The 15170-nt window shown below is 38.5% G+C and overlaps 1 protein-coding gene across 2 annotated transcripts in view; it reads left to right on the top strand.

The window, feature by feature from the left end:
* Positions 1 to 15170, top strand: part of prkcbb (protein kinase C, beta b) — a 158612-nt gene that overhangs the window by 93285 nt on the left and 50157 nt on the right. For both annotated transcript variants that reach the window (XM_051102886.1, XM_051102880.1), the window contains exons 9-11: positions 5309 to 5449; positions 10585 to 10758; positions 13791 to 13882. In XM_051102886.1, coding sequence (XP_050958843.1) covers positions 5309 to 5449; positions 10585 to 10758; positions 13791 to 13882 — 407 coding nt within the window. The remainder of the gene's footprint in view (positions 1 to 5308; positions 5450 to 10584; positions 10759 to 13790; positions 13883 to 15170) is intronic.

The following is a 15170-nucleotide window of genomic DNA, read 5'->3' as shown; positions in this document are numbered from 1 at the left end:
AAAGTATGCTTTAAACAAGCTAAAAAGTTTTGTCCCAAAAATAATAATAATAATGTTTAAAAAATAAAAATAAAAATAAAAATAGAAAAAAAATTTATAATATAATAAATATTTACATACATATTCATATAAAGCAAAAAAATTAAATATTAAACAAGACAGACGGATGTTTAAATAAATACAATTTTACGTTTTTAAGACCTAGAACAGTTTTTGACCAATATTTTGAATGACTTTGAAGTTTTGCTATTGAGAATATAGGCATATGAAATTATTTATGAGAATATGACATAAGTCGTCTGGACAAATTTTGATACTTTTGAGTGCTTTTTAAAAGATTGAGGGCTTCAGTTCCTATTCATTGTAAATTCTGAAAAGAGCAGCCAGCACGTTATTCTAAATTTCTCATTTTGTGTACAGACGAAGTCAGATTTGGAACAACATAAGGGGGTAATTAGCAGTATTTACCACTTTAAATGAGAGGCAGACAGATAGAAAAAGAGGCAGAGATGTGAGTGTGAGTGAGGCTGAGCACTGGGCAGCAGACTCAGCCGGCCGTGTGTTAGTCTGCAGGGACAGTGTGAAGTGTGGCGTCTGAACAGTAGGGAGTGGGTTAATGGAATTCTATGCTAGACTGAGCCGCATGCCAGCCTCACAATATGGCAGCAGTTTGGAAATTAAAATTGAATGTACTCCAAAAGGCTGTGAGAGAGAGGGCAGCGAGACAGGCGCGTGTGGGATGGGCCGAAGGGACCCAGGCAATCCTACACATTCATTCTGCTGGTAAATAGCAGTTGGAATCATGGGAAAAGTGAGAGGCATGCACAAATTCATTTGGAGTGATTGTAAACGTGTCAGAATTGAAATCAGCTCAGCGTGTTTTTAATTACAGTCACCTCTTGTACATATCACAGGATGTTAGTGGCATGTGTAATTTAAGAGGTGTGTCCACTGCATAAAATGGCTGTTAGAAATTATAGAAATTAATAATTTTATTTAGCAAGATTGCTTTAAATTGATTAAAAAACATTTATAATGTTACAAAAGATTTCAAGATAAATGCTGTTCTTTTGAACTTTCTATTCATTAAAGAAACCTGAAAAAATATACTCAGCTGTTTTCAACATAATAATAATAATAAATGTTTTTGAGCAGCAAATCACAATATTAGAATGATTTCTGAAGGATCATGTGCTAAAAATTCAGCTTTGAAATCAAAGGAATAAATTACATTTTAATATATATTCCAAGAGTAAATATTTATTTTAATTTTACTGTTTTTGCTGTACTTTCGTTCAATTAAATGCAGGCTTGGTGAGCAGACTTCTAATATTTAAATATTTAAAAAACAGAGACAGACATATGTTTTAAATAAATATTCAAATAAAACGGATATATTTAAATACATTTTTATGTAAATCATAGATATTTAGATAAATATTTAAAATAGTAGACACACAAATATTTAAAAAAATAAATGATATTCGAAGAAAATTTTACTAAATTACTTTTATTTAAAGCTCATATTTAGAAAAAATACATACATAAATATTAAAATAAAACAGATATTTAAACATTTTTAAAGACATACAGATTTTTAAATAAATATTAAAAAAAGGGGTTTTAAATGATTAATCGCGATTAACCGCATGCAAAATAAAAGTTTGAGTTTGCCAAATGTAAGTGTGTGTACTGTGTGTAACTATAATGTATATATAAATACACACAAATTAATGTATATATTTAAGTTATTTATGTTATTTATGTACAAATTATTTTTTATTTATATGTAATATACATTATATAAACGTTCTATAAAAAATGCATATACTTGTAAATATTTCTTAAATATATACATGAATGTGTTTGTATTTATAATAATTACACACAGTACACAAACATATATTAGGAAACACAAACTTTTATTTTGTATGCGATTAATCACGATTAATCGTTTGACAGTCCTAATATATAAAAGTGATTTTAAAAAATAAATATTAAGAAACTATATATATATATATATATATCACAGCGGATATTTAAAATAAATAAATATTTTTTTCTAAGGTAGATGGACAGAAAGTCTATTATGTAGAGATTTATGCTTAAAACAAGTAAAAATCAAGACACGTCTAAATAAATGTAACTTGTTTTAAGCATGTTTAAATATTTTTAGAGTAGGAAAACAAGAAAGATACTAGTTAAAATAGTGTCTGCAGTGCATAAAAAGCAAAGTAAGTGAGGAATTTTGACACACTGTTGCTGTGCAAACGCGTTGTGAATGAGAAAAGCTTTTAGTGCATTTGTGTGAGACGGTACGTGTGTGTGTGTGTGTGTGTGTGTGTGTGTGTGCGTGACCTGTTGCTAGGCTGCTGTAGGTGTGATTGGCTCACAGCTGTAGATAATGGATCAGTTCTCAGTGGACTGTGAAGGAGAAAGTTGGTGAACAAGGAAATCGGCAGTACACTTCCCCTCAGCCTGCAGCGGACGGGGCCTAATGACTGTGCCCTGTGACCGCACACACACTTAATACAGAAGGAACCGCAGACATTTACACAGGCCGTCTGTCATTCCGTAGCATGCCAGCTTGGGCAGCGAGATCCTTGCCAGAAACTAAACGTTCACCCAGGGAGAGCGAGAGATACACACATACACACACACACAAACCGCCACAGTTTAACAGACACACACCCACTTCCTCTGTGTCTGACAAACACTTTAGAGCTGTTTTACAAATGCTGCCAAAGACATATTTAATATCTCTCTTTGTATTACAGATACACGCTGTCTTTTTCACACATGCACACAATAGCCAAAAATTGCTTCATCTGCAGTCTGGGTGACAGGTTTACCCAGCGTTTGCTGAATCATGTGTTTGACAGATTTAGCAGCGACGTGATGAATAGACCTGCTTAAGAAATTCACTAACATCAACAGAGAGAAACAAACAAGAGATGTCAGTCGTGTCAGGCCGTGGCTCATTCTTACGTTTGTACAGTATGTGTGTGGGCCAGCTTTTGCCTACATTGCCAAGCCCGAATGTCCCACAAGGATTGTAAAACCTGAAATCACCTACGTTGTGGAGACCAGCAAACGATCGGAGGGAAATAAGAAAAAGACTAGAAATATAGATGTTATGGCGCTTGGGGAGACATATGGAGTGGTTGTTATTTTTGCATTTGTTCACAATTTCCAATGCCTCGCTGTATCCTTGTAGTCTTTCACTGTATCACTGGTCTTTTCTTATTGCTGCTCTCTCAAACACTGAGAGAGTGTGCATATATGAAGACAAGATGGCTAGATTTCAAAGTTTCAAGTCTCACAAGTGCATAGGCTACTGTAATATTGTCAGTTAGTTACAGATTAAAAATGAAGGCAATTAGCTTGAGTCTTGTACTATGTGCTTAGCTTCTAATAAACGTGGGCAAAAGTCTTAAAGCGATAGTTCACCCAGAAATGAATTTTGTTCATCTTTGGAACACAAATTAAGATATTTTTGATGAAATTCAAGAGCAACACAACTGACACGTTCAAGGCACCACACGCATGCGTTGTTGTTAAAGACTGACACAGAAGAGAAGAAATTGTTGAATAAAGTTGTTTTTTTTGTTTTCTTCAAGTATTCATGTAGCTTCATAAAATTACAGTTGAACCACTGATGTCACATGGACTATTTTATCTATGTCCTTAATACCTTTTTGGGTCTCGAACGTGGTAGTTGCGTTGCTGTCTATGCAGAAAGCTCTTGGATTTTATCAACAATATCTTAATTTGTGTTCTGAAGATGAATGAAGGTCTTACGGGTTTGGAACGACATGAGGGTGAATAATTTATGACAGGATCTTCATTTGTGGGTAAACTATTCCTTAAATGAAAATCTAACATTGCTAACAGGTTTCTGTTTGGATGCAAAATGTGTAAAATGTCGAACTTGACATTCATGCTGGAATATGAGCAGTCATTTATCAGTCGGGTGCTGATAACGCACGTATGCAGGTGAGACCTGAACAGCACAAGTTGCTATCTGTGTTTAAACTCATTTAAGCTCTGCCAGTTGAGCCAAAAGATGAGCCAGAAGAAGAAGTCCATATTTTTTTCACTTTCCAATCCTTTTGAATAGCTTAAAAGCACAGTGCGCATTTTACTTTCACTTTCAAATTAGCGCCAATTTAGCGTAAAGCAATTCTTTTTAATTTGTTTGAATTTTCCATCTTTTCCTCGCATTCCTTCATTTTAAATAGCTAAAAAGCACTGTGTGCAGTTTTTCACTTTCAAATTAGCTGTAATTCAGCGTCAATTGCTTGAATGCAATTCAAGCAACAACAAAATACAACGTCAAACTCACTTAGCTTATAAATAAATCATATCATTTTTATTAACAAAACGAATAAAATTGCACCATGCTATAGGCTATGCCTAATATAAAATAACATACAAAACTGAAAATAAGTCAACACTGTGGAACCAAATAAATGTTTAGTGGCAAAACAATAAGGAAGCTTGGAGACACGGCATACACATTGATGTCAAATAAAATAAGTAAATTACAAGTTAAGCTTAAATAAATGTAAAAATCAACAAACATGTGGAACCAATAAAATAAGAAACAAATGTTTAAAAAAAACTTCCAATATCACCTTTAGATAAACAGCAAAAGTCAACAGGCTTTTCAAAATTCAAAATATTGCCAAACAGGTGCTTTTGCATTTAATTTCAAAACTAAATCATCTGCGTTCCTCTTGTCTTTCTCACCTCTCTCTTCTTGTCAGTCAGGTCGACTTGCTCTCCTCACGTAATAAATGTGTTAAAAAACCTGAAGAGCACTATTTATTTTATGTGTGTCTTCACTCTGTTGTATTTATTTGTGCTGTTGCTTGTCATTTTGATTTTTTGTTCTTATTTTCCTTATTTCTATTTGATAATATAGTTTTTTCCTAAACATAGCATATATCGAACCATACCAAAACATATATACTAGGGGAACTTACCGTTAACCAATTAATAGGTTTTTACTGTAGCATTTTTACAGTCTTTTCATTTAATTTTTTACAGTGTAGTATTGTTATATTGTCGTACATGAAAATAGCGACAGCTTCTGTACCTTTCTGTACCTTTTTTGTGTGAGAGAGTCTGTTTCTGTAATGTTGGTTTTAGGAGTAGGGGAAAGAAAATATCATTAGTTCAGTATAAAAACAACAGAAGTCAAATGAAAGTCGCCACCGTGCTGGAAAAACAAACGTGTGTGTCTGTGTTGTCTCTGACCCCACTCTAACACGAGCTTATTGTTTCTTTTTCTCTTTCCCAACAGAGAGCTAAAATTGGTCCCAGCAAAACAGACGGCTCTTCCTCCAACGCCATCTCCAAATTCGACAGCAATGGCAACCGGGACCGCATGAAACTGTCCGACTTCAATTTTCTCATGGTGTTGGGCAAGGGTAGCTTTGGAAAGGTAACTTTCGCCCTCGACTTTCGTCTCTCTCTCTCTCTCTCTCTCTGTGTGTCTCAGGTAGGCTCACTGGTGCTTCGAGCAGCAGGTAATCTCGAGCTGTGAGGTCACTCTAAACAACTAAGATTACTGGAACGCAGGACTAAAAGACAGCGAGAGGGGAAATAGGAGGGTGAGCGGGCTCATGTTCCAGCTGCTGCCAGTTGCCATGGCAACCGGATTTTAAAATGATATTGATATGTTGAGGTGTAGTGCTAGACCTCTATCAGCATCATTAGCCGAGACTGTTTGATGTCGTCCGCATCACGACAAACGAAATGTCAGCCTCACTATTGCGTCTGAAGGACTGACCTGTCCAGTTCGGTGCTGCATCTTCATTCTCAGAGGCTACCAAACGTCGCACACAAATGTCTGTACGTGACTCTTGGGTTCTCTGCAATCTCACAGACTCGTGTTCAGAGAGCAAAGTCAGTGCAGAAGTCAGAGATTGCAGTCAAAAAATAATTGTGATCTTAATCAGTATTTGTTTTCCAGTAATCTACAGAACATTTATTTTTTGGGGTGATAAAAAATATATTATAGACCTCGTTTTCTTACCTCATTCCTTTGCTCCAGAGTCCAGACTGCAGCTAAACAGAAGTGGCTGTTGTAGGCAAAAGCAAGCATAGTGTGAGCTGTGGAGTCTGATTTTTGAAAAAAAAAAAAATAATAATAATAAAATAAAATTTTATATATATATATATATATATATATATATATATATATATATATACTTTATATACTTTTTTTGTTTTTAATGAGGTTGAGATACTTTTAGTGGGAAAAAGAGTGACTGGGACTGGCAGTGTTGACATGGTACAGTGATTTAAAGGGATAATTCACCCAAAAATGAAAATTCTGTCATTGCTCACCCTCATGTCGTTCCAAACCATAAGACCGTTCATCTTCAGAACACAAATTAAGATATTTTTGGCCACATTCACACAGCAGCAAAATACAGTTGTCAGTCCTGTATTTGAATTTTTAATACAGTTATGTTCACACACAGTACGATTATTTATGGGCATGACAACTGCATTCTTCATTCAACTAGTTGTCTGTCACATCATACTAGGGCTGCCCCCTAACAGTCGACTAACCTTTAGTCGACGAGAAGAGGCTTGGTCGACCAGAATTTTATTAGTCGCTTAGTCACAAAAGTGGCGAAGTCACACAGTCTGTGACGGACAGATTGTTAACGGCTGGTCTTTGGGGTAATGTAGTACATCGGGTAGGACATTCAAACGCTCATTCATCATTCATCGACCTCAAATATGGCTTTACATCTAAAAGATGTATGTAGTAGCAACTTTACATGGCAGCTCAATCTAATGTTAACCTAGAAAAAAGGGGCTCTTCGGGTGTCTGTGTGGAGTGTGGAAGCTGAACAGTAGTGCGCTCACTGCATGACAGATGGAGGTGCCGCTGCGGTCACTGGCACTTAAAATACTCCATCATTTTTGGTCATACAGATAAAAGTAATACATCTTTCGAATCTGTAAAGACTCTGCATTTATTTGTCTGCACTCAAAATAACAACAAAATATTGCGCTTTTGTAAAATAATTAAAGCAAACAGGATGCGCTTTCTGCCGTCTCGGTCTCTGTGAACTTGGGCACAAAACTTTGAAACTCTGTGTGTACTTGGCTAACAGACATGAAAAAATATATCTCTAAAGAGTGAAATGTCTACTTTTAAACAAACCATGTCAAATAGAAAACATTTTCAGATTATGTAATCCGTATGAAACATGCATATAGGGCGCATCCAGGGGCGCCGTAAGGGGGGGAAGGTCAGGACGATTCCAAGGGCCCGCAGATGGAGCGTGATTTCTACCAAGGGGAACGTTATCGGTGATCACTATTTGTACCAGGTGGAACGTGACTGCGAATTACCAAGGGCAACGTGGAATGTGATTTCTATGGAAAGGGACACCCCCCGGAATGAGGTCGCGATTTTTACCAAGGGGGAACATCCCACCCTCATCCCAGGTGAATATGCTCTTCAGGGGGCGCAGAATACATAGGGGCGTCCCTGGATCACTACTGTGAATATTACTAGTCAGTGTCACCGACTTCATCTCAAAAACAAAGAAAGCGCTAGTTTAGCAATAACTTATTAATATGTTAATGCAGTCTCCTTGCAGAAACATTCATAATTATTATATCTGCCGGTGCACTGTGGCAAGCTTTTTTTGCGTGTGCTTGAGCGGTTATTAGGCTATGTAGGCTATTAAAGGCTCATTATTATGATTGGTATGGTTTAGTAATAAACGCGTGACTAATAGTCGACTAATGCTTAAAATGAACGACTACTAGTCGACCAGAATAATCTTTAGTCGGTCGTGGGCAGCCCTACATCATACAGAGTGAGAGAGCCACTCTGCTGCACAAAACGTGTGTCTACCTTGTGTTGCGTATTTTCATGTGTGGTTTCAACTTACAGTGATGGAAAAATGAGCTGTGTGTCACCTGAAAGTTTTAAATCCACTCAGTTTTTCCCACCAGAGCCGCTCCCGTCAGTTTTGTGTTCTGTGCGCAACTTAAATGCTCCGCTCTCCACCCATATATAAAAGCTTGACACTGTCATATGGGCTATTTTAATGATGTCCTTACTACCTTTCTGGGCATTGAACATGGTAGTTGTGTTGCTGTCTATGCAGGGTCAGAAAGCTCTCAGAAATATCTTAAATTGTGTTCTCAAGATGAACGGTCTCACGGGTTTGGAACAGCATGAGGGTGAGTAGTTAAAGACAGAATTTTCTTTTTTGGAACTATTTCTTTAAAAATGACACTTTGTCAAAAAGACAGTTCTGTATATTCCATGATGATGAGCCTTCAGCAGAGGGAGCTTCAAAAGCTGACAGATGTGCACTTTCACAAGTCCAGTTGCGTGATTTTGGGTTTGATGCAGATCTCACAGTTGGAGACACAATCATTGATCAGATCCTGTCCTTGAAAATGCTGATCCTGGAGCAGTTCTCATCCAGGGCCCAGCAGATACTTTTGTGCGGCTGCTCTAGCTGACAATGTCCTTGAGACTTTGGAGCACTGTGTGCAGTCGTGTACCTTTTGTTTGATGTGCGTTTTTCTAAACAGGTATGCAGCGGTAATGAATGCGTTGGAATGGATATGACCTGCTTGCTATGCTGCCAGAGTATGTGTGTGTGTGTGTGTGTGTGTGTGTGTGTGTTAGGGTGTAGAGCCTGTGAGGAGCAGATGGTGTCCTCTGTAATGTTGAAGTGTATCGCTTCTCTTTTCCCATCGCCAGTCACAAGGTGTCCATCTGGGGCTGCCTTTACACTGAAATAACTCTGCTCATTTCAATATGTGCATTTATTTTCAAGAGAGAGCTAAAAGGCAGAGTTAAACTGTCCATAAAGTTACTTCAAGCATTACTTTTCCTCTTTTAGGTTTCTTTCTATGTGACCTTGACGCAGAATGAGGGAAGGTATTTGAGAGATGCTTTCACACACTGATGAAGCGCTATTGGTTTGGTGACAAGAAATGCTGTGGCTGTGTCAGGCATATTGGATTGGGTTTAAATTTATCACACACACGCATAACAGTGTTGGGAACTAATTTGAATCCGTAGCTTTTCAAACTACAAGATACACATAAATAGTTATGCTACAGTCAGGCTACTTTTTCCACAACCTGAACCTGATCAAATTGCTGTGTATAAAAATGTAAAATGCTGCATAGGAACTCAAATTGGTAAATTATTTTTTGAATTGGTTTGTTTACATGAACAGAGTCACTTCAAAGAATCTGATTTCTAGCACTACATATATGAGAGAAAGAGGATATTTTAGGAGAGCGTGTTTGTTTGCTGCCTTGTCTTACTGCGCTGCCACTTGTTGAAAAAAAAAAAGTAGCTTGTTATTGGAAAAGCTACACTGTTTTGAAAGTGCTAACACTATTGTCATGCTACTGAAAAGTTGTTTTTCATTTGCATATGGATGTGATGTACTAGTAAGTCGAGCACCACAGAGCTTGAAAAGCTGCTGCTTTGAAAGCTCTTATTTGTTTTCCTTTTAATGCTATTAACTGAGATCAACGTTTGATGTCATTCGTCTAGGTCATCTATGTTTCAGCTGTATTTTTGTGGTGTTTTTTAACAGACGTCTAAATATTTAGAGAAAATGTTTCTGAATGGCTTGACTGTTTCATTCTCTGCTTAGTGGAATTGTTGTGATTTTTTTTTTTTTACAATTTTTAACATTTTTAAATTTATTTTATAATTCATTTGTTTCATATGTTATAACCCCATTATTTAGTTTTGATTTAGTTGTTTTAGTGCATTTAGATTGTAGCTTAGCTGTAGTTTTAGTTTTTGATATTTTAATTGGCATTATTAAAATTGAATGATGTTAGACATGTAATTTAATTTTTTCAGGCAGGTTTTATTTACCATATAACATTTTTTTTCTCACTAATTTTGGATTCATAAAAATGTATGTTGGTTAAGTTTTATTTATATTAAAATGTTTCTGCATTTTAATTCAAATATTTATGCTTTTTATTGTTTATGATATTCATCTCTCGCTTTTATATTTAATCTATTTCTCATTTCTATTGCTCAGTCTCTCTTTACTCTTTAAACTTTCTCCCTCTTTTTTCCTCAGTTTTTTTACCCTTCTCTCTCTCTGGTTGTCTTTTCTCTTTAGTACATGTGCCCTCAGGCTCAATCCTAAAAATGAGCACAATTAAAATCTACCCTTCTATCGCTCAAGATTTCCTTCACCATGCAATTGTGCCATACTCAAATCTGCTCCTTATTGTCTTCACACGTGTGAGAGCTTCGTCTCTTCTGTTTGTCATTTCTCTTCGTATTTTTATATCATCTGTGCCTACTGTGTGTTCTCTGGCCTAACATGCTCTAAACTACTGAGAATGAGTGTAAATGCTGCTATATTGATCTGCAGTCAAAGGCCAGTGTATCTTCTGCTAATAAATGAAGCTAATGTGCTGTTACAGTGTTGCTTTGCTGATCTCCTCCTGCTTGGTAGCTCAAATGCTTTGGTTATGTGTTTGGTTACATAACTCTGAACATCCCTGCTTCCTTAACACTCTCTCTCTCTGTTTGTCTTTTTGTAGGTGATGTTGGCAGAGAGAAAGGGAGGTGATGAGCTGTTTGCCATAAAGATCCTGAAGAAGGACGTGGTGATCCAGGATGATGATGTTGAATGCACTATGGTGGAGAAGAGAGTGTTGGCCTTGGCAGGAAAACCACCATTTCTCACTCAACTGCACTCCTGCTTTCAGACCATGGTACCTCTCGTCCCATCTCTTGTTGTTTTTCCTGTTTTGTCTCATCTCTTCTCTTCTTTTCTTGTCTCATCTCATCTCCTCTCCTCTAGTCTCATCTCTTCTTGTCTACTGTCTTCTCGTCTTGTCTCATCTCATCTCATCTCGTTTTTTTCCTTCTCATCTCGTCTCTTCCCGTCTAGTCTCTCCTTTTCCTGTCTCATCTTTCGTCTCATCTGTTCTCTCCTCTTCTTGCTTCGTCTCCCCTCATCTCTTCTCTTTTCGTCTAGTCTCTTCTCATCATGTCTCATCTCAGCTAGTCTCTCCTCATCTTATCTTGTCTCTTCTTGTCTAGTCTTGCCTCATCTCGTCTCGTCTCTCCTCTTCTCACCTTGTCTCCTCTTGTCTCGTCTCTTATCATCTCGTCTTGTCTCATCTCGTCTTGTCTCATCTCTTCTCTCCTCTTCGTGCCTCATCTCATCACCTCTCCTCTAGTCTCGTCTAGTCTCTTCTCCTCGTCTCGTCTTAGCTAGTCTCTCATCTCGTCTCATCTAGTCTCATCTCGTATCTTCTCGTCTAGTCTCTCCTCTTTTCTTCTTGCCTCGTCTTTCATCTCTTCTCTCCTCTTCTTGCCTCATCTCGTCTCCTCTCGTCTCTTCTCGTCTAGTCTCTTGTCTTCTTGTCTCTTTTCAGCTAGTCACTTCTTGTCTCATCTCGTCTCTTTTCATCTCTTCTAGTCTTGTCTCGTCTTGTCTCATTTTGTCTTACTTAGTTTTGTCTCTACTTGTCTCATCTCTTCTCTCCTTATCTCATCTCGTCTCTTCTTGTCTTTTCTCATCTCTTCTCGTCTAGTCTCGCCTCATCTTGTCTTTTTCTTCTCTTGTGGTCTCTTCTCATCTTGTCCCTTCTCACCTCCTTGTCTCTCATCTCGTTTCGTCTTGTCTTGTCTTGTCTCATCTCATCTCATCTCTTCTCGCCTCATCTTGTCTCTTCTCTAGTCTCGTCTCTTTTCGCCTTGTCTCATCTAATCTCTTCTCGTCTCATCTCGTATGATCTAGTCTCACTTCATCTCGTCTTGTCTTTTCTTGTCTCGTCTCGTCTTGCATAGTCTCATCTCTACTCGTCTCTCATCTCACCTCTCCTCATGTCATTGTCTAATCTCCTGTTGTCTATTCAGTTCTCATTTCCCCTTGTCCTCTCTTTTGCTCTTCTCCTTCTCTTTTAATCTCATCCCGTATCTTCTCATGTTGTCTCTTCTCCTCTCTTTACCTCATCTTCTCTTCTCCTGTTCTCTTCTTACCTCATGTTCTCCACTTCATTTCTCTTCTCTTCACCTCTTCTGCTCTCATCTCATTTCATGTTATTTATTTTGCTCCTCCTCTTAGCATCTCATCCCCTCTCCTTTTCATCTCAACTCATCTCCCTTTTTCTCCTCTCAATGTATATCCTCTGATAACCTTAAGCGTGGGCACACATGTCGCTTTGTGTTCTTTCATTTTATAGCACATGACCAAACACACACAAACTCACACACAGACACACACTTGAATCCATCCCTCCCCATCCCCCACATGCTGCTTAGAGACTGCAGTCATTTGTACATCGACAAGAATGGTGTGTGTGTGTGTGGTCATGTGGATGTGACATGCTCACAGGGGGGCAGCGCGCCACACACTCATCTGTGGCCGCAGCAGAGCTGTGACAGGCAGCATCGCCATCTCTCAACATCCTACTGAGCACCGCATGAGCCCCTGTCACCGACAGCAAGATAGCGAGAGACGGAGAAATCGAGACAGGAAGTGCGAGTCAAATGATAGAGAGGACTGAGTCAGAAACCAAGGAGACTCTGGGGGAGGAAAAGATTGTGACGTCACACGGCCGAAGCTCTTTCATGCCTGGTTTTTCTAGCAATGCATTGGATCTCAAACAAAGCGACGTCACTAAATCATCTCCTCCTTCGCACACGCATTCGTTAAGAGCAAATAAAGCCCAGTTAGCGGCGAGATATTTGAGAGCGGTGTTGGGAGGGGATTTCTTTATGGAGGGGGATCAGTCACAGGAGGTATTTGACAGCCAAACAGCTGCAGTCATGTAGATTATCCTCAAGCCTATAATGGGGAGTTAGTCAGATGTGCGAGTGTGTGTATATGTGGTTGTGTATGCAGATGTGTTGTAGTCGTGGGGGTTTAGGTAGTTGGTGTGTAGTGGAGTGAGGTAAAGACTCTTTCCCGCCCGCCCTCTTTCCTGCCTGACAGTGATGGGACCTCCTTTAAGCACTGCTGCCTAGCAGTCCGTCTCCCCCTCGCACTCTTCATCACTTTCAGTCTCTTAATCCTCCCTGACTCTAATTCCCCTGACCATCACACACACACACACACACACACACACCACCACCACCACTGCAGGAAATTACACCACCCGCAACTGATGCAAAATAAGCCTCATCATTACAGGAAGAAAGCCAATAAAATGGAGCCCAGGGAAAATGTGGCTGAAACTTGCAGATACGAAGACGTCCAGCGTGTTTTGATCTTTGGATTTTGGCCCTGGGATTTGTCTCGTGTATTAGTGTGTGGATGTGCAGTTGTGTGTGCGTGTGTGAGTAAAAATGTATTACAGGCTTGTGTCACTATAAGTAAATATTCTTGCAGGGGGTTGAGTGACAGTAAAAGTAATATCAAATCCATAGGCATATCATAAAATTTTGCTGTAAATATCAGCACAACAGTAATCAGAATCATATTTGGATAAATATATGAATAAATGGAAATATAAATTCTGTCGGATTCCTAAATGAATGACTCCTATGAGCTGTTTCTTTTTTAATGAACCAAAAATATACAACATGCCCAATGTGGTCCAATTCTCTGACAACGGACTCTTACAGACTGAAGCCTTTTTATTAAAGAAGAAGTCCACTTCCAGAACAAAAATGTCCAGTTAATGTACTCATCCCCTTGTCATCCAAGATGGGATTTGAATGGGGTCTAACTCTGTCATCTTTTCTCAACTGTCCTGTGTTTGTCTCTTACCCTACTGTCTCTTTGTATCTACAGGACCGCCTGTACTTTGTCATGGAATACATCAGTGGTGGGGATCTCATGTATCATATCCAGCAGGTCGGCAAGTTTAAGGAACCCCACGCTGTGTGAGTACAGCTCTCGTCTTTGTCTCTTCATACCATACACCATTAAGTGGCCACACTGCAAAGATGTGGCAATTTTAGATTCATCCATCCGAAGTCAGATGAATGGCTAATGTGACTGATCGATGATTCCTTTGAGTCAAGCACCTGCACGTTGATGCATTCCCCAACATTAAATGTTAACTTCAAAGAACTTGTTCACAGTTAAACTGATAAGCTTTTTAATCAGCTTGATTATTTCAACCATGAGCTCAATGATTAGTTCATTGATGAGCACATTGATTAGTTCATGATGTGCACACCAATGTGTGTCAGTTAGTTGAATGTGGTTGAACTCGTCCAGCTAACACACCGTGTAGAATGAACAGGTGCTCTGCTTGTTTTGCCCAATTGGATGATGAGTAGAAAGGAGGAACATTCATAGGGCTGAAAGTGTTTCCCGCTGTGCTGTGTTGTCACTTCAAAGTGACCTCAAAGTAGTTTGACCCACTCTCGCTGCTGCCGCTTCGTCTCTTCCTCTTCCTCAGTGCCCTCCTGTTGGAGATATGAGGTGTCTACTCAGCATAATTCATAATTAGGTGTACAAAGGCCAGGTCATCTCTGACTTTCTCTTTCACTCTTCTTTTTTTTTCTTTTTAGCTCTATTTCTGCTGCTCTATGAAGTGTTGCAGTGATGACATTTCTTGTAGGCCAACCAAGCAGTTCTTGATTCTTAAACGTTTTGTTCATCATGATAAAGTTTGAAGCCTAGCCACCACAGACCATAGACTTTACTTCAGGCATTTAAACACAAATACATTTTGAAAAACCCATTGACTTTTGGGACAATGGAACTGGAAAGGCTGAAATGCTCACTCATTTCCGTGTTTTTGGCCTAAAGAAATGTGTCATCCCTGCAGCACTTTATTCATCTATTCATCTCTCCTCCCTGTGTTTTGATGAGGTATTCAGGCAGATGAATAAGAGGAAATATAAAAAAAGCTTATTTGTCCTCGTACATTTGTGTGCGCGATTATTTTGTCTAAAATAATATTAGAATTGTTGTTTTAACAATTATAAGCTACTACACTGTCTTTCAAAAACCAAACAAACACATGCTTTGATAGTGCACGATTTGATTGTGTGGAATACAGCTTGGTAGAATAGTGACAGTGACTCCAAATTCAAGATATGGAAGCAAAAATGCCCTTTGTTTTTGTCTTGTATTTATTTCATATGATAGTTAAGCGATATCATACAAACAAGAGTGCAGTTTTTACCAAACATCAGCAAAGTTGCAAACATGACACTA

The sequence above is a fragment of the Labeo rohita genome, chromosome 3 (genome assembly GCF_022985175.1).
Source record: "Labeo rohita strain BAU-BD-2019 chromosome 3, IGBB_LRoh.1.0, whole genome shotgun sequence".
Lineage (NCBI taxonomy): Eukaryota > Metazoa > Chordata > Actinopteri > Cypriniformes > Cyprinidae > Labeo > Labeo rohita.
Note: the sequence above shows the minus strand (reverse complement) of the source record. Positions and strands in the feature narration are given on the sequence as shown.